At 40.6% G+C, this 26,310-nt stretch overlaps 1 protein-coding gene across 4 annotated transcripts in view; it reads right to left on the bottom strand.

Moving 5' to 3' along the window:
• Positions 1-24,609, bottom strand: part of Acyp2 (acylphosphatase 2) — a 140,942-nt gene extending 116,333 nt beyond the window's left edge. Inside the window, exons 1-4 of one of the 4 annotated variants that reach the window (XR_004772451.1) lie at positions 24,030-24,609; positions 8,779-8,795; positions 7,350-7,459; positions 1,554-1,713 (exon numbers count right to left, since the gene is read on the bottom strand). Coding sequence is in view for 3 of the 4 variants with exons in the window: in XM_027387930.2 (XP_027243731.1) it covers positions 7,350-7,459; positions 8,779-8,795; positions 24,030-24,162 (260 nt within the window). In the remaining variant the exon portion in view is untranslated. Of the gene's footprint in view, positions 1-1,553; positions 1,714-7,349; positions 7,460-8,778; positions 8,796-23,785; positions 23,814-23,937 lie in introns of those variants that run through there. The other 3 variants (XM_027387930.2, XM_027387931.2, XM_027387932.2) reach the window with 3 other exon arrangements.
• Between the last annotated feature and the right edge of the window lie 1,701 nt (positions 24,610-26,310).

The following is a 26,310-nucleotide window of genomic DNA, read 5'->3' as shown; positions in this document are numbered from 1 at the left end:
GATTACGAAAGGCTGCTTGCTCCTCAGACAGGGGCAAGCCCCAGGGCAACAACTGTCCCACTAACCTTGACCCAAACATGGGAATGGACAGGCCTCTGGGGCTCTGTGACTGACAGGTCATGTGCTACACTCTGGCACTGCAAGGCAGATCTGCTGTGGGGCTTAGACTGTGCATTGTTGGGGAAGCAGATTTTCTGTTAGGGAAACACAATGAAATATTAAATGGAACAATATGAAATTGTTCTATCGATTAAAATTTTATCAAATATTGCCAACTTTGCATCAGTCACTAAAATTTACAGGTAGATAATATGATGTATAAATTTGTCATAAATATTCTGTGGTAGTGTGAATGTAATTGGCCCCCATAATCTTATAGGGAGTGGCACTATTAGGAAGTATGGCTTGTTGGAATGGGTATGGCCTTGTTGGAGGATGTGTATCACTGTGGGGCAGGCTTTGAAGTTTCCTATGCTCGGGATACTGCCCCGTGTCTCAGTCAACTTCCTGTTCACCTGCAAGATGTGGAACTCTCAGCTACTACATCTGCTTGCATGTTGCCATGCTCCCATCATGGTAACAATGGACTGAACCTCTGAAACTGTAAGCCAGCCCCAATTAAGTGTTTTCCTTTATAAGAGTTGCCATGGACATGGAGTCTCTTCACAGCAATAGAAACCCTAATCAAGGCATACCCTAACAATAACAAAAAGAAAAGAAAGTTTAGAGTCAGTGAGTTGGCTCAGCAGTAAGCATGCTTCAAGTACAAGTGTCAAAAACTGAGTCCAATCCCTGGAATATGCAGTGGAAGGCAGAACTGACCTGTGCAAATTGTCCTCTAAACTCCACATGCAGGCCATGTAAGCACTCCCATACTCAACACACACACACACACACACACACACACACACACACACACACACACACACACAAATAATTTTTTAAATTTATAAATAATAAAAATTGGAGGGGTTGCTGTGGTGCAGCATTTGGGAAGTAGTGGTAGGCAGATCTCTGTGAATTTGAAGCCAGCCTGGTCTACATAGCAAGTTCCAGAACAGCCAGGGCTACATAGAAAGACCCTATCTCAAAAATAAATATAAATAAATAGATACTGGAGATGAAACATAAGTCAAAAGTGAGCTGTTACTGAAATCGGGTAATAGGTATTTGGTCCACTGTTATGTACTTTGCCTGTAAGTAGATACTAAAAAAACAAAAACATATTAAAAATTAGCAGAGGCATAATATTACCAAAACAGCTAGCATTCTGATGACATTTCAGAAGTCTGAATTAATTCTCACCTAGCAATGACTGAATGATGTGAGTTAGAGACCAAGAGGGGTTTCTGTGAATACCACCTCTCCTGACTTTTCCTCAACAGAGATGCATCTATTGAGACAGTCCCTCCTCACACTCTCACCCCTGTCCCTCCTCACACTCTCACCCCTGTCCCTCCTCACACTCTCACCCCTGTCCCTCCTCACACTCTCACCCCTGTCCCTCCTCACACTCTCACCCTTGTCCCTTCCACACAATCCCACTTCTGTACCTTTTTTTCTGCACAGACTCCACAGACTCTAGAACTGTACTGCAACCAAACGTGGCTTCTCCAAGCTGCTGCAGGTCTTCAGATCCAAAATTCAATAACATACTACTTTTGAGTTGTTTCTCTTTGCCCGTCATTTCTCTCCCAGCTCATGTCTTTTGTCCTAAAAGATTTCAGGATTCACCACTCTGCTCGCACCTCAGTAAACATATTTAACTGTTTTACTTTAGCTTATGATCTTTGTAGCTAGACATCTTTAAGAACTTAGTTCAACCATTGAAAAAATGAAATTATGCCATTTGCATGAAATGCATGAAACTAGAGATTATTACATTAAGTGAAAGACCCAGAAAGAGAACTTCTCATGTGTTCTCTCATATCAGGAATCTATATTTTTATTTTTGGAAAGACAGAAAGTAGAAGGGAATCATTTGTTAAGAGAAAGGGGACCTGTAAGAAAGAGAGGAGCAAGACAAGGTTTGGGGGGGTTATGATTTAAAACCTTATATAATAGGACCAGTAAAATACCTCAGTGAGTAAGGTGCTTACAGCCAAGACTAATGATCAGGACCCACATGGTAGGAGAGAACAAACTTCTACAAGATGATCTCCACACATGTATATACACACAAAAAATAAACAAACAAATGTAAAACAACCCAAAACATTATAAACACAGGGAAATGTATTGTGGAATAATCTTTTTGTACACTGTGAAGATGTGTCACTTTGATTGGTTTAATAAAAAGCTGAATGGCCAATAGCTAGGCAGGATTTCCAGACAGAGAGGATTCTAGGAAGAAGGCAGAGATGCCAGGGGAGGCAGAGCAAACAGGATGGCAATACAGAGATGAGTTAATAAAGTCACAAGGCAGAAAGCAAAATAGAAATGAGTTAATTTGGGATCAACTAAAAGGCAAGCTGTTAGGTATTCCTATGAGGATTTTTCTTTTTCTTTTTCTTTTCTTTCTTTTTTTTTTTTTTTGAGATGCTTTCTCTGTGTAGTCCTGACAGTAGCTCTGTAAATCAGGCTGGCCTCAAACTCATAGAGATCCGCCTGCCTCCATCTCCTGAGTGCTGGGATTAAAGGCGTGTGCCACCTCTGACTGCCTGGCTGTGAAAGATGGCAAGTGGGAAGACCCATTCTAAATGTGGGCTGCTCCCTCTAGTGGCAGTCCAGACAAAAGACAGAACAAGAAAGCTTTGCTTTTGCCTACTTGCTTTTACTCTTGCTGGTAAGCACATTTGTCTTGTTGCTGTTGCTGCTTCTGCTGCATTTCTCCCTGAACTTGGGACCTATGTTTGGCCTTCCAACATGGACTGAATATGAGCAGCTCTCCAGGAAGCTTCCAGGCTTTCAGAGCCAAAATGGGAGCAGCTATCAGGTTGTCAGCCTATCTGGTGAGATAGATGATTTGGACTGGATTTACAGACCAAATCATGTAAACAAATCGAATAATTCCCTTTTAATATATATTCATTATATCAATTCCGTTACTTCAGAAAACCCTGACTAATACAGTTCCTGACATCAATGCTGTAGCTCTAAGATCAGAAACAATCAGAGCTCAATGTGATAAAGTATATTTACTCTGAACAAAGAATAAACATCCCAAAGTAGGCTAGGCTAGCTGCAAGCCCCAGGGATCCACCTATTTCTACTACCCAGTATTGGGATTAGAAGCACATGCCACTATGATTTTTTATGTGGGTTCTGAGGGTTGAACTGGGGTCCCTGTGCTTGTCTGACAAGCACTTTAATGACTGAGCTATCTCCTCAGCCCCTAAAATATGTCAATATTAAACAATTAACTATAACATCTATATCTTATCAATGAAAAGGGTTAGTAGAAAACTAGGTAAGGAACATATGGAAACTATATTATCTTCATAATTTTTCTAAAACTCTTCTAAAATTAATGCTTACATAAAAAGCATATACTACTGGTGCATGCCTTTAATCCCAGCTTTTGGAGCCAGAGACAAGTGGATCTCAGTGAGTTTGAATCCAAAGCTAAAAACTAGTTAGCATTGCATTCTAATATATGACAAAAAACATATCTCAATTGAATGGCATAAAGCACAGATTGGTTAATAAGTGATGCTGGCACAACTGGCTACCTATCTGGTAGAAAATAGTTCCTTCTCTAGAATTACAAATAAAAAATAATTCCAGATGGAGTAAACACTTACATATAATAAATAAAGCATCAAAAGTTAGGGAGAAAAAACCCAGAACATAGCATAAAAGGCTACTTAGTCCGAAAAAAAAAAAGAAAAAAGCACATTTGAGTTTATAAAAGTTAAAACAATTTATGTTGCAAAAACCATTACAGACAAAGCTGATAGGCAAATGTAACCTTTGTCACTATACAAAACGCCCCTCAATATTAGTAAGAGTCATGCATCACAATGGGAAAATGGGGAAAAGATGGGAATGGAGTTTATAAAAATAAACCTGTGTGGCCACAGGCATGAAACGGCTTGAACTAATTACTATTCAGAGAAAGGTAACTAATGTAAATAATAACTGTTAGCATTCAGGCATTTACAGCTAGCTGCCTGCCTTCGAGGACCAAGTGACAGCAAGACAAGTCAGCAGCAGCAGCTAAGATGTGACACTGTGGCTACTTCTCCAGGAGCGGCACACTCTTCCCCATGCACATCCCCCTTATAAAGAGCAAGCGCCTTCTCTCCAGCCCTCTTCTCTCTTCCTTCCACTCTCACTTAGACCCCTAACCCACCCCTACCCCCACCCCGACCCCCACCCCCCCCCGATCCCCACCCCTACCCCCACCCCATAAGCCTCTCAGGTGGGATCTGTTGCATGGTGTGACTTTGTGGTGCCTCTTGGCTCCAACTTGCCAAGGTACCTTTTGCCATTAATAACTAAAATAACCACTCCATAGCTAATTAGATAAAAGAAAAAAATAAAACAATAATAGCAATTGCTAGCAGAATGAGGAGGGTGGATGCATATTTCTACATCTAATTTTGAAAGCAGTTCCCTGTGCTTTGCATGAGGAATGTCCCCCATAAGCTCATGTGCTGGAACAATGAGTCCTCCGCAGGTGGCTGTGTTTAGGAAGGTTGTGGGTCATTTAGGAGGTGGGTCCTTGATGGAGAACGTACATCACCAAGGGTAGGCACTAAGATCGTACAGCTTGGCCCACTTCCCATTCTATTTCTGACCACTGATGTGATATGTCCTCGGGCTCCTGCTGTCATGCTTTCCCCTGCATGTAGTCTGTATATCCTCTGGAACTTTAAGTCAAAGTAAGCCCTGGCTCCTACAAGCTGCTTGTGTCACTATTTTATCACAAAATAAATGAAACAAATATAGAGTCTGATGAATATTTTACATTAAATATACATCAGGAAATCACACTCCTTGGAATCCACCCTATAAAAACAAGATAAAAAGACCAATCAAAAGCTTATGGCAGCATCCTCCTACTGCAAAGAGCAAGTAACAAAACAAACATTCAGAGACATGGGGTAATAAATAATGGAACACATTATTCTTATTAAAGCATACATGAAAAGGAATATACATCATTTGGGCTCAGAAGAGCTTTCTCAGAAGCATCTTAAGTGACAAAATATGATATAGGAAACTAAGGCTTTATTTTTACAAGCCAAAACTTGTTCAAGAATCACTAATGTATATGTGCCAGCGTAAGTCTGTCCTTGTCCTTCTGTCTATGTATGTGGTCATAAGGATCAAAGACAAAGAAAGAAAGAGAGAACGTGATCAGGACACAACACGGAAGGTTACAAACCAGCTTGCTGGAGCTCAGTACTTGCAAGGAGGACGAAGAGTTCAGGGTTTAAAAACAAAGGAGACCGTGGCGTGACTCCACCTGTGTTCAGTAACTTATCACAACCATGCTTAACTGAGGACTAGGAATGCAACATAATTGGCTTCTACCCCTCTCACAGCCTCCACTCTTAAACCACTTCACAGTCATCTGGCATTTTCTCGTCCTTGTAACTACCAGTTTTGTACCATGTCTCACATATTTTCTGCAATGACAATCTTACTGTAAATTAATGGTTAACTCATATTTTAGTAAGACCACTTTTTTAGACACCACTTTTTAAGTTGGTGACTGGGGGGTTTTGTTTAAATGAGAAAGGCCCCTATAGGCTCGTGTATTGCATGTTTAGTCCTCAGTAGAACAAAGAAGGATTAAAAGGTGTAAATGGTGAAGCCTTGATGAAGTAGCCTTGTTGGAGGAAGAGTGTCACTGGGTGTTTCAAAAGCCCATGCCAGGTGAGTGGCTCTTTTACCCACTGCCTATAAATCGGGATGTAGATCTCAGCTGTGTCTCCAGTACCACCTCTGCCTGCCTGCTACCATACTCCATCACGATGATAGTGGACTGAACCCCTTAAGAGGTAAGCGAGCCCCCAGTTAAATGCTTCCATTTATGAGTTATTTTGGGCATGGTGTCTTTTCACAGCAATAGAATATTAACTAAGAGAGGGTGCACAATTTTACACATACACACAAATACATAGCTATATACAGATAAATTAGAAAACTAAGAATTCAGTCATTATAAACTTACTGACTGTAAAAATGCCTATCAAACAAAAACATGTTATTGAAAATGCACCAGAGTTTCGGTGGGTAAAAATAAATGACATATTAATTACAAATATATACTTTAAGGAGACTAGAGAAATGGCTCAATGGTTAAGAACACTGGCCACGCTTCCAGAAGAATCAGATTCAATTCCCAGAACCTACTTGGAGGTTTACAACCATGCATAACTCTAGTTCCAGGAGAGCCAACTCCCTCCTTTGGCATCCTTGGACACAGGAATGCACAGGCATACATTCATACAAAACACCCATACACATAAAATAATTATAATATTCAATGTCCACTTAAATGTTTTTAAGTAACGAGGCAGCTGTTGAAGGTATTCTCAAGGCCACTGGGACAGGTTCCATTCAGAAGAAAGAACCAGGAAAGAGTGGTGACTAGCTTTGCCTTCATATCTCTGCATTCTGTTATCATGCTTATTACAACAGGAAAATACTTTTGACATGTGAAAACAGTTTTTAAAAAGATAATTTATAAATAAAACAAGCTATGATTTAGTATCTAATTCATAGGCTCTGTTGAAAGACAATACATTCACCCAAAGTGTTTAGCTCATCGCCAATGGGTTGTAAATGCTCAATAAAAGTTAGCTATTTTATTTTTAAAAAATAAGCATTCTAGACAGCAGTGGAAACTGTGAAGTGGAAAAGTCAACACCTTTGAAAATGGTATTATGTAGACTGGACACTGTCACTCTCACTGTTGAATCTGCTCTCCTTTAGACTGTGAGGGCTTGTACTATGGTAACAATAGCATTCATTAAACAATTCTATTACCCTAAAAATTAAACTACAATTAGGTAAATACATTATTACACAATAGAAAGGAGATGGCAATCTGTTTGCCTTAAAGACTACATTAAGAACTTCAAGAACCATCTACAGACATTGTACTCTGTCCTAACATTTGAAATGATAAATACTTGGGTCCTGGGTATGGACTTGAGAGGACAGATTAGAAAGCAATGCAATAGCTCTTCTTAAACCCTGTCCAAGAAGGAAGTTCATTCCCAACAAAGAAATGCCACTCTGACTGTGGCCTACCTACAAACACTCCAGGCTGTTTATAATCCGTAAGAACTGAATCTAGCCATTGGTACCACTATTATCCAATGAACCATCAAACTATCAAACTATCAAAACAGCTTCATAAATGTTATAGACATGTTGGTCTTACTACTCACATGGAATCCACCTTTGCTTCTGGGCCTTGCACTTGACCTGTCACAGTGCCTTTGCTTGTATTCTTCACCCAGCCAACCACTCCTGTTTTCTTAGCTTCTTCTTCTGTGTACTGGTTTCAGGAAAAAAGCAAGAGAGGTCAAGTCCATCATTAGAAGTCTATACTTATTTAAAAAAAAAAAAAAAGAAAAAAAACTCTAACATTAAGAAACTGCTAACCTGGCATTTTTTTTTTCTAAAATATAGTCTATGGGACTGGACTGTTCTTACAGAGGTCTGGGATTCAATTCCCAGCAGCACCCACATGGTTGATCATAACCATCTGTAACTCTAGTTACAGGAGATCCTCTGTGGGCACTAAGAATGCAAGTGGTACACTGACATACATGCAGGTAAAACACACATAAATATAAAAAACAGTCTATCAGTAGCTGACCTACAGTCACACTGTGATTTATAAGATTGGTACAATTAGAGAAAAATAGCCCAACAATGAGAACTGCTTCAGTAGTTTCTAGTACATAAAATTCAATTGTGTTTTCCTCACAGCCAATGATGCATTACATTGTTAATCTGGGCTCCAAGGACTGATGAACCCAGGATTCTCAATCAATGATTTAAAAATATCAGTTTGTGATCAACATAAAATATGTATGACCAGAAACAGACACTGAATCATTTTGAAAGTTCCAACAAAATAGACACAATTTTAACAATTAAATCAAACCAGCAAGAACACTGGCCTAGACACAGTGGTCTAGGGGCTAGTGCGCAGTTAGATGGTTCTGATAGAGTTGGCTATGAATAAATGCAGGAGCTAGTCTGAAGATCAAGAAAATAATGAAAATGGGGGCAATGAACTCTTAAGGACAGATATCCTGAAATGCAGAGGGGCTTGAGTGATGGGGACATTGTGGGACTCCTGGAATCAGCTACCAGAGACCCTAATAGTGATGCCCAGTTCAAAGAGTAGTAGAAAATACAAGCCTCAGAATTTGGGGGGAAGGAGTGGATTTTTAACATAAAACCAAAAGCAGGGAGTGGGGTGGGTTTTACTGCTAAAATGTACAACACTAGCACACACACCCCCACTCACTTTTCAGTGTGAGATGTTCTCCTGGCCCAGGAGGGTTTCCATCTAAAACATGGGAGAGAACCCATAATTTCCAGTATACCTAGCCAAATGCTTAATTAGAATTACATGCCAGAATATTTTTGAAATTCATAGAAAACTCTAACTAAAACCTAAGAAAGCTGTAATAAAACTTTAAAGACAGTTTTAATAGAAATCATAATCAGGAATTTTAAGCAAAATATCATCAGTGTCAAGGACAGGATATAAGCAGTAGGTTAGAAATGGGTAGAAAATCCTCTACAGTTAAAATCAGTAGTAAAAAAATGGTATAAAAATAAGACACAGGTTTCACTTACCATTCTGAAGGAAACACCTGAGTGAAAAGAAGGACAAAAAGAAATGTTAGCTTGTCTGCCTTTTACAAACTATTCATTTTCTGCCATAACTTGCATCTATTAAAGGGTGAGTAACAAAATGAAAGAAACATTCAAATCTGAATATACTCAAAGGGTCTTCTTGAAAATTATTTTCTTTTAAAATGAAGACATTTGGGGGAAAATATAATATTTGAAACCAAAGTATATAATGAAATGCCGAATTACACTTTACTCATATTTTAAAATGTTTACGAAAAACACAGTTGATCTGATGGTACAGGCCCATAACCCTGGCTACTTGAAAGGCCAAGGCAGAGGGATGAAAAGTTTAAGTCCAGTCTAGGCTACATAGAAAATTCAAGACCAACCTGGGCAACTTTGCCTCAAAATAATAAGAACAAGGAGGAGGTCATTCATGCCTGCAACTCAATGGTCCATTTGCCTAGTATGTATGAAGCCCCAGTCTCCATTCCACAAAAACTGAATGAACAGTTGAGAGTAGTTGATATACAATGTGCCTATCCTCAGTTTTTAGAATGTCTTTTATAATGTAAGAATTAAATTCAAGTTTAAATAGTTTAAATTGTTTCTAGATATAGCCAGAACCAATGAAGCAAAGCCAGCATCAGGAAATATGTGCTTGGCCACTGCTGGGCTTCCAAGGCCTCATTATCAATGAAAACCAATGCCAATGAAAATGTTTCCTGGAGACTTTCTGACATTATGTGCATACTTTGGATCATGTATATTGGGTATTATTGTTCATGTTGGTTATGTTTTCTCTCTCTAGACTGTGGCAGACCAAGCTGTTCCATATTAATCACTACCAAGCTGTCACATACCTCAGTTATCCAACTTCAAGCTGTGACAGCTTCATCTCAGACTGAGATTAAGAATGTCAGGGTTTGGTGATGTGGCTCAATTGGAATGCACTTGGGTAGCATGCATGAGGCCCTTGGTCCAATCTGCAGTGCACATAGATGCACTCCTATATAGATACACACACAGTTGGGTAGTGGTGGTGCACGCCTTTAATCCCAACACTCAGGAGGCAGAGGGAGGTAGATCTCCAGGAGTCTGAGGACAGCCTGGTCTACAAATCTATACAGAGAAACCCTGTTTTAAAAAAAATAGGTACATACATACATACGTACATACACACAAGGAATGCTACCAATTTTATATCCTGTGTTGTCTATAACCAAACATGGATACATAAAGAACTGGGTTTTCTAATGGAACTAAGACAAGAGGCTATATAATTCCAAACTACCAGGGATGTATCCTGAAGACTTGGAATCATTAGAGAAGACCTAATACATCTTTCCTAGGAATTATGAGTATCCTAAACAACAAACCTCAGGTCATTCCCCCAAACTGCAAATCAGAAGATCCTTGATCACAAAGAATGCATAGAAAAGAACCAGATCCTACAAGTTGTCCTATGACCTTCACATGTATACCATGGCATGTATCAACACAGACATACATAAAATAAGTAAATGTAAGTAAATGAGAGATGAAGCTCTCACAGCTTGAAGTTGGATAACTGAGGTATGTGACAGCTTGTTCTAATTTTTTAAAAGATCAGTCTGAGCCACAAGTACAAAGACCACACACACACACACACACACACACACACACACACACACACACACACACACACACACAGTCCATGCAGTGAAATACTATTCAATAGTAAAAAAGAACACATGCACAACTGTAGGAGCTACATATATGAACCAAATACAGTATGCTAAGCAAAAGCTAAACTCACACATTATGTGTAATTACACTCTAGAAAGGCAAGGCTACGGAGACTGAAAATAGATTGTCCATTGCCAAGGCCTGGGAGGGAAGCAAGTTTTGCAGGAGGCTCAAGGGAACTTTCTGGAGTGGTGGGCACTCTCTGAACTGTGCTGGTGATTCCATAAACCCATACATGCTAAAAACAAACTGAGTGGAAAACAGCAGACATGTTGTCAGTTGTAAAATATATCTTGGTGGAAAACAATCAGGAAAAACTTCATTGGGAAGTCACAGGGAACAAACCAAACCAGGTCAAAAGATACTGCTTGCACACAGCAGTTGTCCGTGGGTAGGAGGATGTGAAGGCTCTGCAGTTTGGATATTTTATAACTTTGCAGTGTTTTCTGATGGTAGTATACTGTAGAATACAATGAATGAGAACAGAAAGAGCAGTATGGGAATGAAGTGTAATACCACCAATGGAATTTTTTTTAAATACATGCAGAGTATGGAGGAATGATGAGTGGAAAGAATTGATGAGAAGGGAAGCCAGAAAGCAATCTGTTATCTATGGAGGGAAAAATATCATCCTGTGGATATAAAAGGAAAGAGCAGAAAGCCATACTTGTGGCTTCTACCACACAGCAAGGTGCTCAGAACACAGTAAGTGCTGACCAAGCACACAGCCTGACAGTCCTAGGGTGAAAGTACTTCCTCTGGGCTACTCAACCTCAACAACCCCATGTACAAGCACTGTGAAAGGGAAGGCCATGGGCAACTGAAGTAAAAAGGAATTGGAGACTTGGGGTGTAGCTCCGGGACAGCACACTGGCCTAGCATATACTGGGCCCCAGCTTCAAGCCTCAGAATCACAAAAGGGGGAATAGAAAGGATGACACCATCTCTTTCTTAATCAGACAAGAGTCTACAAACCACCAGTCACTGGAGTTTTCTTAAAACTCAAACTTGTAATCTCTTCTCAAAAAACAACTCCAAAGTAGTATCAAACAACAAAGCCATATCCAACTCTAGGGATAAGAAAACGATGTATATAATCTATTAATGGATTATTTCAGATAAAATCTAAAAATTAGACAACTCAAATATATATAACAAGTATAAATTACTACTGCAGCAAAAAAGTAGTCTAATTCAAAGTACAAAGGATGAGGTGAATATGCAAGACACCGTTGTCTCTGCATCTAGTAGCTTAGAATCTAATAGGGAAAGTAGAACACCAGACAGACAGAAACAGACCAATAAACAGGGTTGGTGGTGTTGTAATCTCAGACTTGCAAGGCTTCCTTGGCTACATGGCAAATTTGAGGCTGACCTGGGCCACATGAGATTCTGTTTCAAAAAGATCAACATAAATAAATATTTACAGCTGGGCTAGGCAAAGTATTGTAAACCTGTAATCTTAGTAACTGGGAGACAGAGACAGAATTGCTTTAAGATGTAGGTCATCTTGGTCTATACAGTGAGTTCTAGGAAGGGTAGGAATTAAACCTTGGTTTAGAACGGGAAATCAGGGCAGACAAAATGGTTCAATGGATAAGAGCAATTGCTGCCAACTTGAGTTCGATCCCCAGAACCCACATTGTGGAAGGAGAGGACCAACTCTCACAAATTACCCTCTGACCACCACGCACACTTCCACACACAAGTAAATAAATAAGCAAATGAGAAAAACAAAAATAAAGGGAAAAAAAAAACGATTTTAGTAATATCACCCATAAGCCCGGATACAAATGAGAGTTTATTGGACAGAAAAGCATTGGTGACTTTTGGACACACTCATTGAAAAATAGGTTTTTCAAAGTGAAACATGTATGAAAATGCCATATGGAAACCTGTTATTTTTTAAGATAGTTTTTAAAATAAACTAATAATTTTTAAAGAGATTTTGAAAGTTCAAATTTCATTCATGAGCAACAGTTAGTAAATATGGTGATAGCAACGTGACAGGACAGATGGGAGGTATGCTCAGAAGTCCAAAGCTAGGACTATCACACACAGTTACACAGTTAGTCATAAAGAGCCAAGCGTGGCCTTGGAAAATTACAGCCCAGCCCCAAACTGTACTGACGACTTACTAAAAGACAGATGAGCTGGGCTCCCGCTGTTTCTAGAAGAAACTGTGTTTTACACACAAAGCTTCTATAATCTGTCAACTTATCTACTGCAAGCACCTCCCAGCCCCACTTCTACCTTCCACTTGTTTGTACAAACCAGGCAAAGTGTTGTTGGTTTTTTTTTTCCTTAAGTAAAACAAAATCACTTCCTTCCAAAGGTTAAAGCCCTCTAATGATTCCTCATGGTATTGAATATAAAATGAATCCTGGTCACCACATTCTTTACGAGCTTCCCAACCCTTTACCTCTCAGCCTACCATTCTCCTCTGTGGTTGAACAAAAAATGCTCCCCATAGGCTCATGTATTTGAACAATTCATTCCTGATCGGTGGTGCTGTTTGGGGAGGTTATGGAGCCCTTAAGGGTAGAGCCCTACTGGAGGAAGTATGCCACTCAGGAAGGGATTTGCAAGTGTATGCCCTCACTCTACTTCCATTTCACTTATTCTGCTGACCTCACACGGTTGAAGACATGATCTCTCAGCTTTTGTCCCAGTTGCCTGTGGCTATGCCTCCCCACCCTGATGGACTGTCCCTCTGGAACTGTAAGCCCAAATAAACTCTTCCTTCCAAAAGTTGACTTTCGTCACAGTATTTTATCATAGTTACAGAAAAGTAACTGATAGTATTTACTCTACAATAATTGTCAAACTTGCCTCCTTAAATATGCCAAGTGTAGTGGGTTCCCATTGCCCTTGCACATATTCCGTTTATGTAAATGATCCCTTGTCTTCTCATATCTGGCTTTTATTGTTCCTATCTTTGTATATATGTCACCCTGAGACAAATACTCAGTAATTATCTAAAAAAGCACTGCACTTCCATAATCCCTGTATAAGCATGTCACAGTGACTACATGCCATTGCTATAACTTTGTGATTTACTTTTTATTTCCAGTCTTCCTGGTAAACTACAAGTTCCATGAGGGCAATATCTTCCTGTTAGACCAGAGCTGGGCACACAGGTGTTATGTAAATGAAAAAAGAAAAGCTAGTTGAAGAATAGTCTGTAATAGTTCATTATTAACACTACATATCAATTAGAATTTAAGTTTACTTTCAACATAAGGATGCTAAATTAATTGCATTCAAAGTTCTGGAATGAATCTCCATTCTATACTGATTTTAGAAGAACTTTACATAAGCAATAATATAGTGAATATGTATGTATCCATGCCTATATTTACATGTATAAATGTATGCATCCATAAACAAACATGATTATATGCATACAATATAAAAGATAGCAGAAAGTTACTAAATAGTCTAAAATGACATTAGGCAGGTATAGAACACTAGGCATGCACGCGCGCGCACACACACACACCCCTACCTTTAAGTGGGAGTCTTATAGAAAAAAAAACTATTTGGAGTGGGAAACTGAGCAAGATATGTTGGCTTCTGATTTCTACTGGCTCTTTGACATTGCTTTGTTGCAAATCCAAGCACATATGTTAGTTTGATTTGAACTCCCAACATTTTAAACATAAAAATATTTGTAACTATAAATGGTAAGGTCTCTCTCACTCTCACATACACACACACACACACACACACACACACACACACACACGCACACGCACACGCACACGCACACGCACACGCACACACACACACACACACACACACCTTAAAATAACTACAGGATCCATTTAAGACAGACACAGTTTCAGTCCAATTTTATGCTTTTTGAGCAACTGTCTAACCTATCTCACTGCTGAGGGAGTAATATTTGGGGAAAAAAAAACAGACGAGTCATATATGAAAGGCATGTTAAGTACTTAATAGAAATTTAGGATATCTCTGTTGTATATCTAATGTCTTGAGGTTAAGACTGCATGGTTGTTTCTGTAAAGTCCTTAAATGTTAACTGTGTGTTAACTTATTTATTATATGAATACTTGTGACAGATGCTGCTAGCTGCATATACAAAAATCCATCTCCCTGTTTATTAACAGAACTCTAATTTTCACCTAATAGTAGCAAAAATCCTCTATTTCCCAGCCTTGTTATCATGGTGATGGCCAGTGAGCCATGAGTGAAGATGTTGGTCAAGGCTTAGGAAAGCTCTTCCATGGGAACTGACTCAAAATATATGACTGGAACAACTGCGGCTACTTTGAAACCATGAGGCCTTAGATGTGACTTGCTAAGAGCTTTAATTCTCCAGGAAACAGAGGAAAAAGTTGGGGATGCAATGTGAGTCAGGAATGAGAAGTAATCTTTGTGCACGCATGGAACAGAAAAGTGATAGAAATATTCTGGCCGGGCATTGGTGGCGCACACCTTTAATCCCAGCACTCGGGAGGCAGAGGCAGGCGGATCTTTGTGAGTTCAAGGCCAGCCTGGTCTATAAGAGCTAGTTCCAGGACTACCTCCAAAGCCACAGAGAAACCCTGTCTCAAAAAACAAAAACAAAAAGAAGAGGAAATATTCTGAAACTACATAGCAGTAATGGTTGTGAAATACTAGATATATTTTTTAAAAACATTGTACATTATCCATAGTATGAATATGCACCAATTTATAAAGATGCTATAAAATGGAAGGAGAAAGTGAAAATGGGACTGTGGTGTAGACCTTCATTCCTCTACCCGAAGACTAAGCTAACCCTTTCTAATTTTTTGCTTACTACACCTTCCTCATTTCTCCACAGTGAAAAAAATATTGCACGGTGCAGGTCATCTTGAAGTACTGCAATCAGAACTCAGTGGTTACAGTTTATTGCTGGAGAGGAAAACCTCTTGAACCCTAGCAGCATTTACTTCCATGGGGAACACCCACTAGGGTATGGTCGTGACCACTGTATCCTGTCTGACTCCTTCACAGGAATGTGCAGTGCCTCATGTCATGAATTCAGGAGACACACGCAGCACCAGCAAGGTTCATGCCTTGCTCTTGTGCCCATAAGGGTGCTTGCATTTACTCTGTAATACGGATTATTGTGTGTATATGCATGCCACTTCCTGTCAATAATCTAGAGAATGAAGGAGGATATTTGTTATTGTGCCTTTATTTTAAATCCTTTTAAGTATGTCAAGCAGATCTCAGGTCCATTAACTTTCTGAAGTAGTAAGCCATGTAGAAACCAACAAAGTTTGGTTTCCACAGCCCACTTGAAATCTTCTAGAATCTTATCAAGAGGCCTGACCCCTATTTTGACATGCACTGTGTAGTGAGAAGCCATTTACACAGAAACAAAAGGCAAATGTGCAGACACATTTTCTGCAGTTAATCACCTGGCTGGAGCAGAACACACCAGATCAAGGCCTCTGTTGGAGAACAGTCTTTTGCGATCTTTCAAGCTCCCTGCCCCCTCCCACTTCCACTCCACTTGATAAAGAGAAGGGGACTGATGTGACACACTGCTCTGGAAACTGGGACAGACATTGGCCCCTTCAGCCATGAAAGACTCAAGTACAATGTGTTGCTCAGCCAGGCTCAGTCAGCAGCAACTTGTTCCTTACATGATGGAAACAGAGACAGTGAGAAAACTGAGTGTTTGCAAAAGAAGTATACTTTAAATCTACAAGGAAACATTGACATTCAAAGAAAACATATGAGGAATTTAAATGTCTGGATCCTTTTTTGTAACATATTTTCATAGTGTAACAGTTCTGAACCCCCCGGGAAAGCCTCGCCTCCCACCTCTGGTAACAGAAACTCACAGGAAAAACAAACAAAACCCACGGAGCTTCCATGGAATGTGGAAATTTGTAAAATAGAAAACCAGCAAAGGAGAAAAAGTTCAAACTAACTTTACAGCAGAGAAACCATCAAACACTATCTTGGGTGATCAAGGTCAACGCAAACTGCCATGAGTCCCAGTGACACCGGTGATATCCAACAGAAGTTTTCACCTCTCGGGTCTTCTGTTGTCAAATCCCTAACCTGGTCTTCTCATATCAAAACTATCAGACAAGGGCCAGCAAGGTGGTTCATGGGAAAAACAGTCTTCAATCCCAAGACCCACATCGTGGAAGGCAAGAAACTAACTCCCTGGGCTGGAGAGATAGCACAGTGGTTAAGAGCACACATGCACTGTTCTAAAAGACCTGAATTCAGATTCTAGCAGCCATGTCCAATATCTCACAAATGCCTATAACTCCATGGCCAGGTGATCCAATGCCTCTCTAGCCTCTGAGGTCACTTGCACCCATGTGCATATACTCATAAACAGACAAACAGGCACACACATCATTCAAAAATAAAATAAATCTTTAAAAAAAAACTAACTTCCCCAAATTCTCTACATGCATGCCAATGGCATGCACAGAACCAAATATTTTCATCTGGCCATTTGCCCCACTTTCATATTTTATATAAAGTGTTTTGGCAACTTATTATGGCATGGTTCCAGATGTAGTCCAGGTGACAACCAAGAATAGCCATCATAAGTCCATCCCTTGCCAATTTATACACAATCATATCTCTTTATGTCATAATTAACTGCCAAATAAAAAATAACCAAGTCATAATTATGCCTAAACATGATGTAACTATCCCATGTACAACTGCAAATGCACTATATATTTAACAAGGTCATAATTACACCTAACATGCTACAATTACTGTTCATACAACTACAAATGCATTATAAATTTAGAATAGGTGGCAATGTCCCTTGAGGGCTCTTTTAGCATCTCAAACTTACATATGGTAACCTTAATTTTTTTTTCATTGATGTTATATAAAAATGATAAAGAAGTTCAGGAAAGAATATAAACATCTGTACAAGGCATTCTTAGAAAACATGACAGAAACACTCATGGCACTTGTCTAATTTCTGCAACTGGTCATGTGTCCTCAGCTGGTATTTAATAACTACTTTCCTCTACTACCCATTCTTGACAAGAACCTCAGCAGATCTTGGCTCTTTTCCTAGAGAAGTGACCCATACCATCACTCCTGAGGGGGTCTGCCCTTTGTCATCCTATCTAATTGATTATTGAATTCCTCCTCAGCTGAAGTCTCCTTTTGACTAGCATTTACATGGGACATCCTTCACATCCTTAGCCCCTTGGCAAGATCTATATACTTCTTCCCCACATGTCTATCTCACCAGTTTTCCAATCATGCTCTTCCCAAGTCCCTGATCATCCAACTAATCCACTGGCTACACAGCCCATGAGTCAAGGAAAAATCACACATCTGGCCATTTCTCCTTCCAAACAAAATGTAATGCCAGGTGTACTGCCCAAAATTCTGCTCCTTGTGAAGACTTCCCTTTACCAGTATCTTTCAGGGATGTCCCAGAAAGGGGTTGTAATGCTGCAGCTGTCCACTTCTGGGTGGTGCCTACATAATGTGCAGAACTATCCGTAAACCAGGCTCTAGTCTTCTCTTCCTCTGTCAGTCAATCAAAGGGAACACCCATGAAGCATGAGGCAACAGACAGCATTGTAACAGGAGTTACCATAAACATTTGGGCAACATCATGTAATTTGCATTCAGGGTTTGCTCAGGCCCTATCATGTCTTCCATATGATAATAGTCTTCTGCTGTGCATGTCTTACTTCACAATTTGGTGGGTCAGATAATGTCTAGCTCATGATTGACAGCATGTCACATGGGAACTTGGTGGCCCATTGTTAAATGTTCAGTTTCCATTAAGGTCCAATAGCAAGTTAAAAACCTGTCTTTCAAAGGGAGAATAGTAGTCTGCAGATGATGGTAGAGCTTTGCTACAAAATTCTAAAGGTCTCTTCTGTAACTCGCCTGTGGGAGCTTGCCACTGATACCTCAAGTACCCTAGAGTTGGCTGGATCATATGGTTCAAATGGTAGAGCAGCCTGCACAGCAGCCTGGACCTGTTGAAGAGCCTTGTCCTGTTCCAGGCCTCACACAAAGCTAGCAGTTTTCCCTCTTTGCAGATGGGAATGTGCCATCTCCAGAATCCAAACAGGCCCATTAAACATTGTGCTTCTTTCTTGGTGGTGGGAGGGACCACGTGCAATAACTTATTATTTACCTTAGGAGGACTGACTCTGCATGTCCCATACCACTGGACTCCTAAGAATTTCACTGAGGTAGAAGGTCCTTGAATTGTGATTGGATTTATTTCCTATCCTCTGATATATATATATGAGTTACCAAAAAATCCAAAGAGATTGCTATAGGATAATCCTCTGGGCAGTGTAAATATGTATTCCTCTCATTGATTAATAATAAGGCTGAATTGGCCTATAGACAGGCAGAATAAGGCTAGGCAGGAAAGAGAAACAGATACAAGGAGAAAGAAGGGCAGAGTCTAGAGAGATTCGAGCCAGCCACCAGAGAAAAAAGACATGCTAGAGAACAGGCAAAGCCACAATATCATGTGATAAAATATAGAGTAATAGAAATGGGTTACGTTGTAAGAGCTAGTTAGTAATAAGCCTGAACTATAGGTCAAACATTTCATAATTAATATACTCTTCTGCGTGATAATTTGAGACTGGATGGTCAGAACGAAAGAAAACCTCTGCTTCCAGATGTTGCTACCTTCTGCCCCCTTGCTCCAATCAGTATAATGCCATTTTTGATATAGTGCACCAATGTGAAATATTGTGGAAGAGACGGAGAATTAAGATCTCTTCTAAGTTATGGCACAGGGCTGGACAATTAATGTATTCTTGAGGTAAAACTGTAAAAGGCATAATGCTGGCCTTGCCAACTGTAAGAAAATTGCATCTGGTGGTCCTTCTGGACAGATACTGAGAAAAAGGCATTTTCTGGATGAATAGATGCATACCATGTACCATATGTGTTAATCTGCTCGAGTAAGAGCACCACATCTGGCACAGCAGCTACAATTATAGCCACCACTTGACTAAGTTTTTAATAGTCAACTGTCATTCTCCAAAGTCCTTTTGCACTGGTCAAATAAAAAAACTAAAAGGAGATGTGGTAGGAACCCATATCCCTGCATCTTTCAAGTCCTCGATGGTGGTACTAATTTCTGCACTTCCTCCAGGGATGTGATACTGTTTTTGATTCATTGTATTTCTTCACAGAAGCAACTCTAAAGGCTTCCATTTAGCCTTTCCAACTATTACAGCTCTCACTCAACAGATCAGGAACCAATGTGAGAATTCTGTCAACTTCTAAATATATTTATCCCAATTATACATTCTGGGACTTAGAAAATAACCACAGGATGAGTTTGGGGACCCACTGGACCTACTGTGAAAAGGACTTCAGCCAAAACTCCATTAATCACCTGATCTCCATAAGCCTCTACTTTAACTGGAAGGCCACAATGTTTCTTGGGATCTCCTAGAATCAGCATCAATTCAGAACCAGTATCCAAAAGACCCAAGAAAGTCTGACTGTTTCCTTTCCCCCAGTGTATAGTTATCCTTGTAAAAGGCCACAGATTCCTCCGGGAAGGACTGGAGAAAGACTAACAGTAAAACTTAGGTGTTTTATAAAGGTCCTTTTTCAGGGGAACCTGGCTGTTCATTCAAGAGATTCTGAGTCTGCAACCTGGCTCAAGTATGGAAATTGATTGCCTTTTGCCATAATCAAATGTAGCCTTTCTTTCATTAATTTGAGATTTTTTTCCCCACATATACAGATCAAATGAAAATTCAGTAGGCTTCTTTCTATTTCTTATATGGAAACACTATGATTGATACCAAAGCCAGTACCAAAGGTCCGTATGGGTCATGCTGCCCTAAGATTCTCTTTGCCTGCGATGACCATTATGGGTTAGGCCACTACAGACATTGCTTTGTCTATGCTGCCCATTACAAGGTCACCTTGCCTTTGATGATTCAGTGCTGCCACATGGCTGCTGCTTGCTACCTTGGGCCCAATTAAACCCATTGCATTTAATTCATCCAATTAAGCAGCAGTGTCTCCAACCCTAAGATCTGGCAACAACAAAGCTCTTCAAATGTACTGGTGCTCCTCTCACCATTTCATGTCTTATAGAATTAGTAACGGGCATGTCTTCTGGACCTTCCCATTGTGGAGGATTAGATTTTACACAGAATACCCATTCTAGCATTGCAGTTTCCATGAACCTTAAAATCCCTTCATCAACATCAAGACAAGGGATATCAGGCATCTCCAATTCCTTTTCAGTAGGGTGTCTTTTGATAAATGCTTAAGCCAACCATTCAACCTGACTTTTGACACTTTTTTTTTAAACTGTGAGAGATTCAATATTAAACCTAGAATCTCCACTTAGTGGGCCCATATCAATAAACTCAGCCTGACACAGTTTTATGTTTATTCCACATTATCCTACACCCTTAAAATCCATTCCCACACACATAGTCCCAGACTTCTGCTTGAATGAATTAGCAAACCCATTAAGGTCTTCAGTATCGGAGCACACCTACTCATGAAGTATACTTTCTACCTCACCTCTATGAGCCTGCTTGGCCTTAGGTCTGGTTACAGGTCTAGAGGCAACTATTGGTGGTGGGCCCCGAAGAATGCCAATATTATCTGCCTGGAAGTTCCTTCAGAGAAAGTCACTGCTTTATGTTTTTTATCAGATAATGGAGGATTAATTTCCTCTTCAAGGTGAAAAGGGGGAGTAGGATGGGAGTACATCTTCTGCTAAGGGGGTAGAGACTACTTCCTCAGATGAGATAAACCCTTAAAAATCTGAGGGTTCAAGTTCTCACCTTCAATAGGGTCCTTCTACAAATTCCCATCCCAAGTTACAGGGTCCCACTCTTTACCTTAGCCACAGACATTCTCCAAGGCCAGAACTTGTAATTTTCACTGAAATTCAGTCAACCTTTTAATGAAGACCTTGGTTTGATTTCCCAAAACTTGAGTGCCAGGAGAGAAGATTCTTTTCCAGGGCACACTTAGAAACCTCTAGACTTTTTATGTGTATATCTGGAACCAGTCAATTTTACCACTAAGTTCATTTTTTGTCTATCACCTTATTCTGAGATTCTAGAAATAAATTAATTTTATAATGGAGCTCTTCCTTTCCTTTGTCAGTTTATCCAGCACCATCGTTTTCCTTATTTTTCCACAAACTCAAAAGTTTTACATACCAAGTCACCAAATCCATTTCCACTCTCAGTTGATGAGTTGAGATAAACCTCAACTCCTTAAGTTTGTAAAACCATTACTTTACATGAACCTTAAGTTTATCTCCTTAAGTTTGTAAAGCCATTCACACCCATGGCTTTTAGTGCTTTCCAAGCTCCCAGGAGAGGCTTTAGTAACTGGAGAGGCTTTGGTTACTGTAGATGTTGGCAAATTGGAAAGCCTAGTCCAGATACTTAATAGACATCTTTATACTTCTGTTGTTCTAGAGCCACTTCTGGTATCAAAATCTATGTTGGTCACGGTTTTCTAGAATAAATCTTTCTTTATATATTTATAGGCTGTGTCCTGTAAATCCAACAATGGCTGGCTATGAATAGAAAGTCCAAGAATACAATAGTTGCTCAGTTCATGAGGCTGGATGTCTCAGTTGGTCTTAGTATATGCCAGAATCCTGAAGAAATGGACTCTAATGCCAGTAAAGGAATGGACCTGCTAGCAAGGTGAGGGCAGGCAGGCAAAAGTTGAAAGCTTCTTTCTTCCAGGTCCTTATATAGGCTCCCAAAGGTGTGGCCCAGATTAGAGGTGGGTCTTTCTACCTCAAAGATCTGGGTTAGAAGGGAATCAATCTTCCCACTTCAAATTAAGCAGAAATCCTTCTCAGATGTGCCCTCCATTTTGGGGTTTTAGTTAACTCCAGATGTAGTCAAGTTACCACATCATCAAAAGTACTAACCAGGCCCAACATTACTCAGCTTCTGGGGTCAGAGAGGATGGGTGCTATGGCCATGACTCCTGGTGCACTTCCTAAAGGTACAAACCCAGGAATTATAAGGAAATCAGTTTGCAAACTTGCAGCTTCCTCAGGCATTCTTTCCTAACCCTGACCTCAGCCTTCTCTGTTGTGATTTTCTTTCCCTACCTCCTTTTTCATAACGACTCTCTGAAACAGAGGCTCCTTATAGGGACAATCAACAACAACAAAAAAAACCACTTCCATTTTTTAACCTTACCCTGCATACACTGCCCCAAAGTGTAAAATAGCCATAAAATATCAAATAAAAGGATATTTCCCTCCTCTTTAAATAAGTTTCCATTAAAAAAAAATCCCAGCTTTCCTGCTTAGAAATAAATTCCCAATACAAACTCACCTTTTAAATCCACTAATGGTTACCATTAAAGCTTACTGCTCCTGAAATTTAATAGAAGTATCAAGTACCCCATTTAGATTACACATATACACAGCACATCTGGGGGGAGGGGTGCAGATGGAGTGAGTAGTAGGAAATTCTCCTGCATACCAAATACTGGGATAAAATTATGAGGAGGTAGAATGGAAATCAGACTCAAGCACTAAGTTATATCACTGTTTAAAAAAAAAAAGCCTTGTTTTTATTTTGGAGACAGGGTCTCATGGAGCCTCGACTGGCTTCAACTTGATATATATATGACCACCTCATAAGGGCTGTCTGGATTATAGGCATATGCCACCACACCAAAAGTATCCAATCCAGGGCTTGGTGAATATTAGGCAAAGACTCTACCAACTGAGCTATATCCCCAGTCTTAAAAAGACTTTCTTTTTTTAAATGAATTATATTAAATCTCTACAGTATTTATATTCCATTAGATAATTTTCGGTGTGTAGACTACACTGGTCTCGAACTCAGAGAGATTCACTTGCTTTTGCCTAACGAAGGCGTGGGTCACCATGTCAAGCCCCGTTAGGTAAATTTCAAAGAATGTTTTAAGGTTTTAATGTACAAATAAAAAAAAATTTACAATAAGTCAGACATTATGTTCTGTGCAACTACTCAAGCTTATAATGAAAGAAAAACCTGAAAACTCTATTCAAATTGTGTCGTTCAGTGGTATAGTGCACAAATGCAAAACAACAACAAAAACAAAAAAAACAAAACAAAACAAAACAAAACCAGGCACAAATGTGTAAGGTTCAATCACCAGAACCCAGGAAGGAAAAACTGCTAGTTAGTTAGAGGGAGACGACAACCTCTGGCAAAGTAAACCATCAGTATCATTAAGGTATCCTGGCTAAACCCAAACCCGATAACCGTTTCTGACCAATAGCCTAAGCTTTTCCTACCGGCTTGGGAGTTTTCCGGGAGGGAGGGATGCCCTGAGTGACCTTGCCCTCCCGCCGCCCTCCCGCCGCCCTCCCGCCGCCTTCCCGCGCACGCGCAATGCCCGTCCTTCCCACGCGCGACTGCTGTGTCATGGCTGGGCGGAAGTCCTTGCCTCGGAAGGAAGAGGCAGCCGTGGGAAGGATGGGACTGCTTTCTCCGGTCTCTCCCACAGCCCCGCCTTGGCCTCCCAGGGTCAAGCTTTACCCTGCACTCTCCCGAACACTTCGTAGTCCACAGACTTGAGGCGCTCCGCCATGGTGGCCAGCCTTCTGACGAGCAGGGGAAGCCGGGTGTGCGGCGCAGGTGCTGCAGCGGCGGCGGCGCGGAGGAGGCTCATGGGCCCAGGCGGCGCGGAGGAGGGGGGCTCTTTGGCGCCGGCGCCGGTGCTGCGCCGCAGCCGGGACGAGAGCGCCGGGTCACACGGAGAGCCGCTAAGGACGGCGGCCCGCACGGTCCCCAAGACCCGGTTCTCTAAAGTGTCCAAGGTCCGGCATGCGAAGGGATTAAACCAAACTAATACATTTATCTACCCACTGACGTTTATTTGACACACACAAAAAAAGTTGCTTTTTTTTTTTTTCTTTTTTTAAGGATGAAAATAGGAGGGGACTTACTGGGAGGAGGAAGTAGACCCAGAGTGGGCAGGGGTGAGAGATGGTAATAGGGGGGGTAAAAATGACCAAACTTCATTATATACACGGATAGAATTGTTAAGCCCAGTCCACAAGACCTGCGGAGAGACCACCAAAGAGCCGACTCCCGGAATGCAAGCACACAAGGTTTCTTTATTCAAGCCTAGGCAGAGACTTGATCCCCGAGGCTCTTATATAACCCTATATAAAGACTAAAACCACAGGATAGGGTGAGGGATGCGGGTTCAAAGCTGATTGGTTGGGGTGTCTAGCGGAACTTGGGGCATTTCCATTGGTTAATCTTTGGTGCAATGAGTGCCCATAAAAGTTGTTGATTAACCCGGGGTATCTGTTCTTTCTGCTGGAGTCAGGTCTTGTGTGGTTATCTGTTCTTCCTGATGGCCTGCTTTTCCTGGAACTGGGTGGGTGATGTGAGCCAGTCTGCACAGGTTATTGAGAGAAGATCCCATAGTCAGTTTCTGGCCCTCTTTTCTAAAATGGCCCTGGTTTGATCTCTCACTGTAAAAGAATTTCTAAGTTCTGGTGCTTTTATATAAAGACATTATTGCAAGCTAATTAGCATTCATCTCACATCTGATTTCATTTAAGATCTCAGCAATTTCAGATATATATTTATAAATTATTTATATGTCTTTATGCCCACCGTTCTGTGAATGTGGTGTTCTCACTATGAACAAATTTGTGCCCTTGAAACAATATCCCCATTTCCAACCCCTCCTCAATTACTTCCTAGATTTGCATTTGAAATGAAGGACCTGTTTATCTTAGTGGCACTGGGTTTTCAGTCAGGGAATTAATTCTGCAATGTTCTGGCAACTGCCAAATAATTGTGAGCTTTATAAATCACAAGTTAAGCTTGACCTTTTCAGTCAGCCTGCTAATTCTGAAAGGTCTGTGCCTGAATCCCTGTTCTAAGTAGGTGTGACACTGTCTAGGATGAGAAATTTTAATAATTTCATCTCGTGCTACTGGAAATAAAGATTTACAGTTTTATATGTCTTATAGTTTTCATGGTCTTGATTACTGTTCAGTGACATTTCAGTTGCCTAGGACAGTTAAGACAGTTTAGAGAAATCTAGTGACATACTTAAAATCTTATACTAACCCATCACTCCAAATAGTCGGGATACAACTTTTGATAACCTGCCTTTTAAACTTCAAATACTTTTACATGTGAGAATTTACACTTTTCAATTTATTTGTTAGCCTCAATACATTTACACATTTCTTTGCATCTTTCCGAATATAAGTATCTACTACAACTCGATTAGATAATATGTGCCAGTTCTATCTGGGAACACATGCACAAAACTCAGGGCCAGGTGTGGTGCCATAGGCCTTTAATCCTAACACTGGAGAGGTAGAGGCAGGCTGATCTTTTGTGAGTATGAAACCAGCCTGGTTCCGGGTCAGCTAAGGCTACATGGTGAGACCCTGTACCAAAGTAAGTACTGTGAAACTTGGGTGGAGTGTGATTAAAACCTTTTTTTAGGTAAGCTACGTCCTGAAAGACCCCCGCCCTTAGCTTTCTCTTTTAAGTTTTCCCGCATGCAGCTGGCGAATACATCCTCCCCTGCACCCCCTGACCCTTGATCCCCACAGCTGCCGGCACTTCCCTGCCGCCGCGCAAGGCCGGCCCCGGCCCCCGCCGGACCGCTCCGTCCCAAGGTCTCCGCCCCCAAGGTCAGCCACCTGGGCGCGGAGGGAGGAATCAAGTCTGTTGTACCAGACACCAGACCTTGAGAATATGCTGATCTGGAATGGCTCTGTGCCTCATTTGAACCATCAAATAGAATCCCTGCTCCTAGCTTGCGCCTTTTTCCCTATATAAG

The sequence above is a fragment of the Cricetulus griseus genome, assembly GCF_003668045.3.
Source record: "Cricetulus griseus strain 17A/GY chromosome 1 unlocalized genomic scaffold, alternate assembly CriGri-PICRH-1.0 chr1_1, whole genome shotgun sequence".
Taxonomy (NCBI): Eukaryota; Metazoa; Chordata; class Mammalia; order Rodentia; family Cricetidae; genus Cricetulus; species Cricetulus griseus.
Note: the sequence above shows the minus strand (reverse complement) of the source record. Positions and strands in the feature narration are given on the sequence as shown.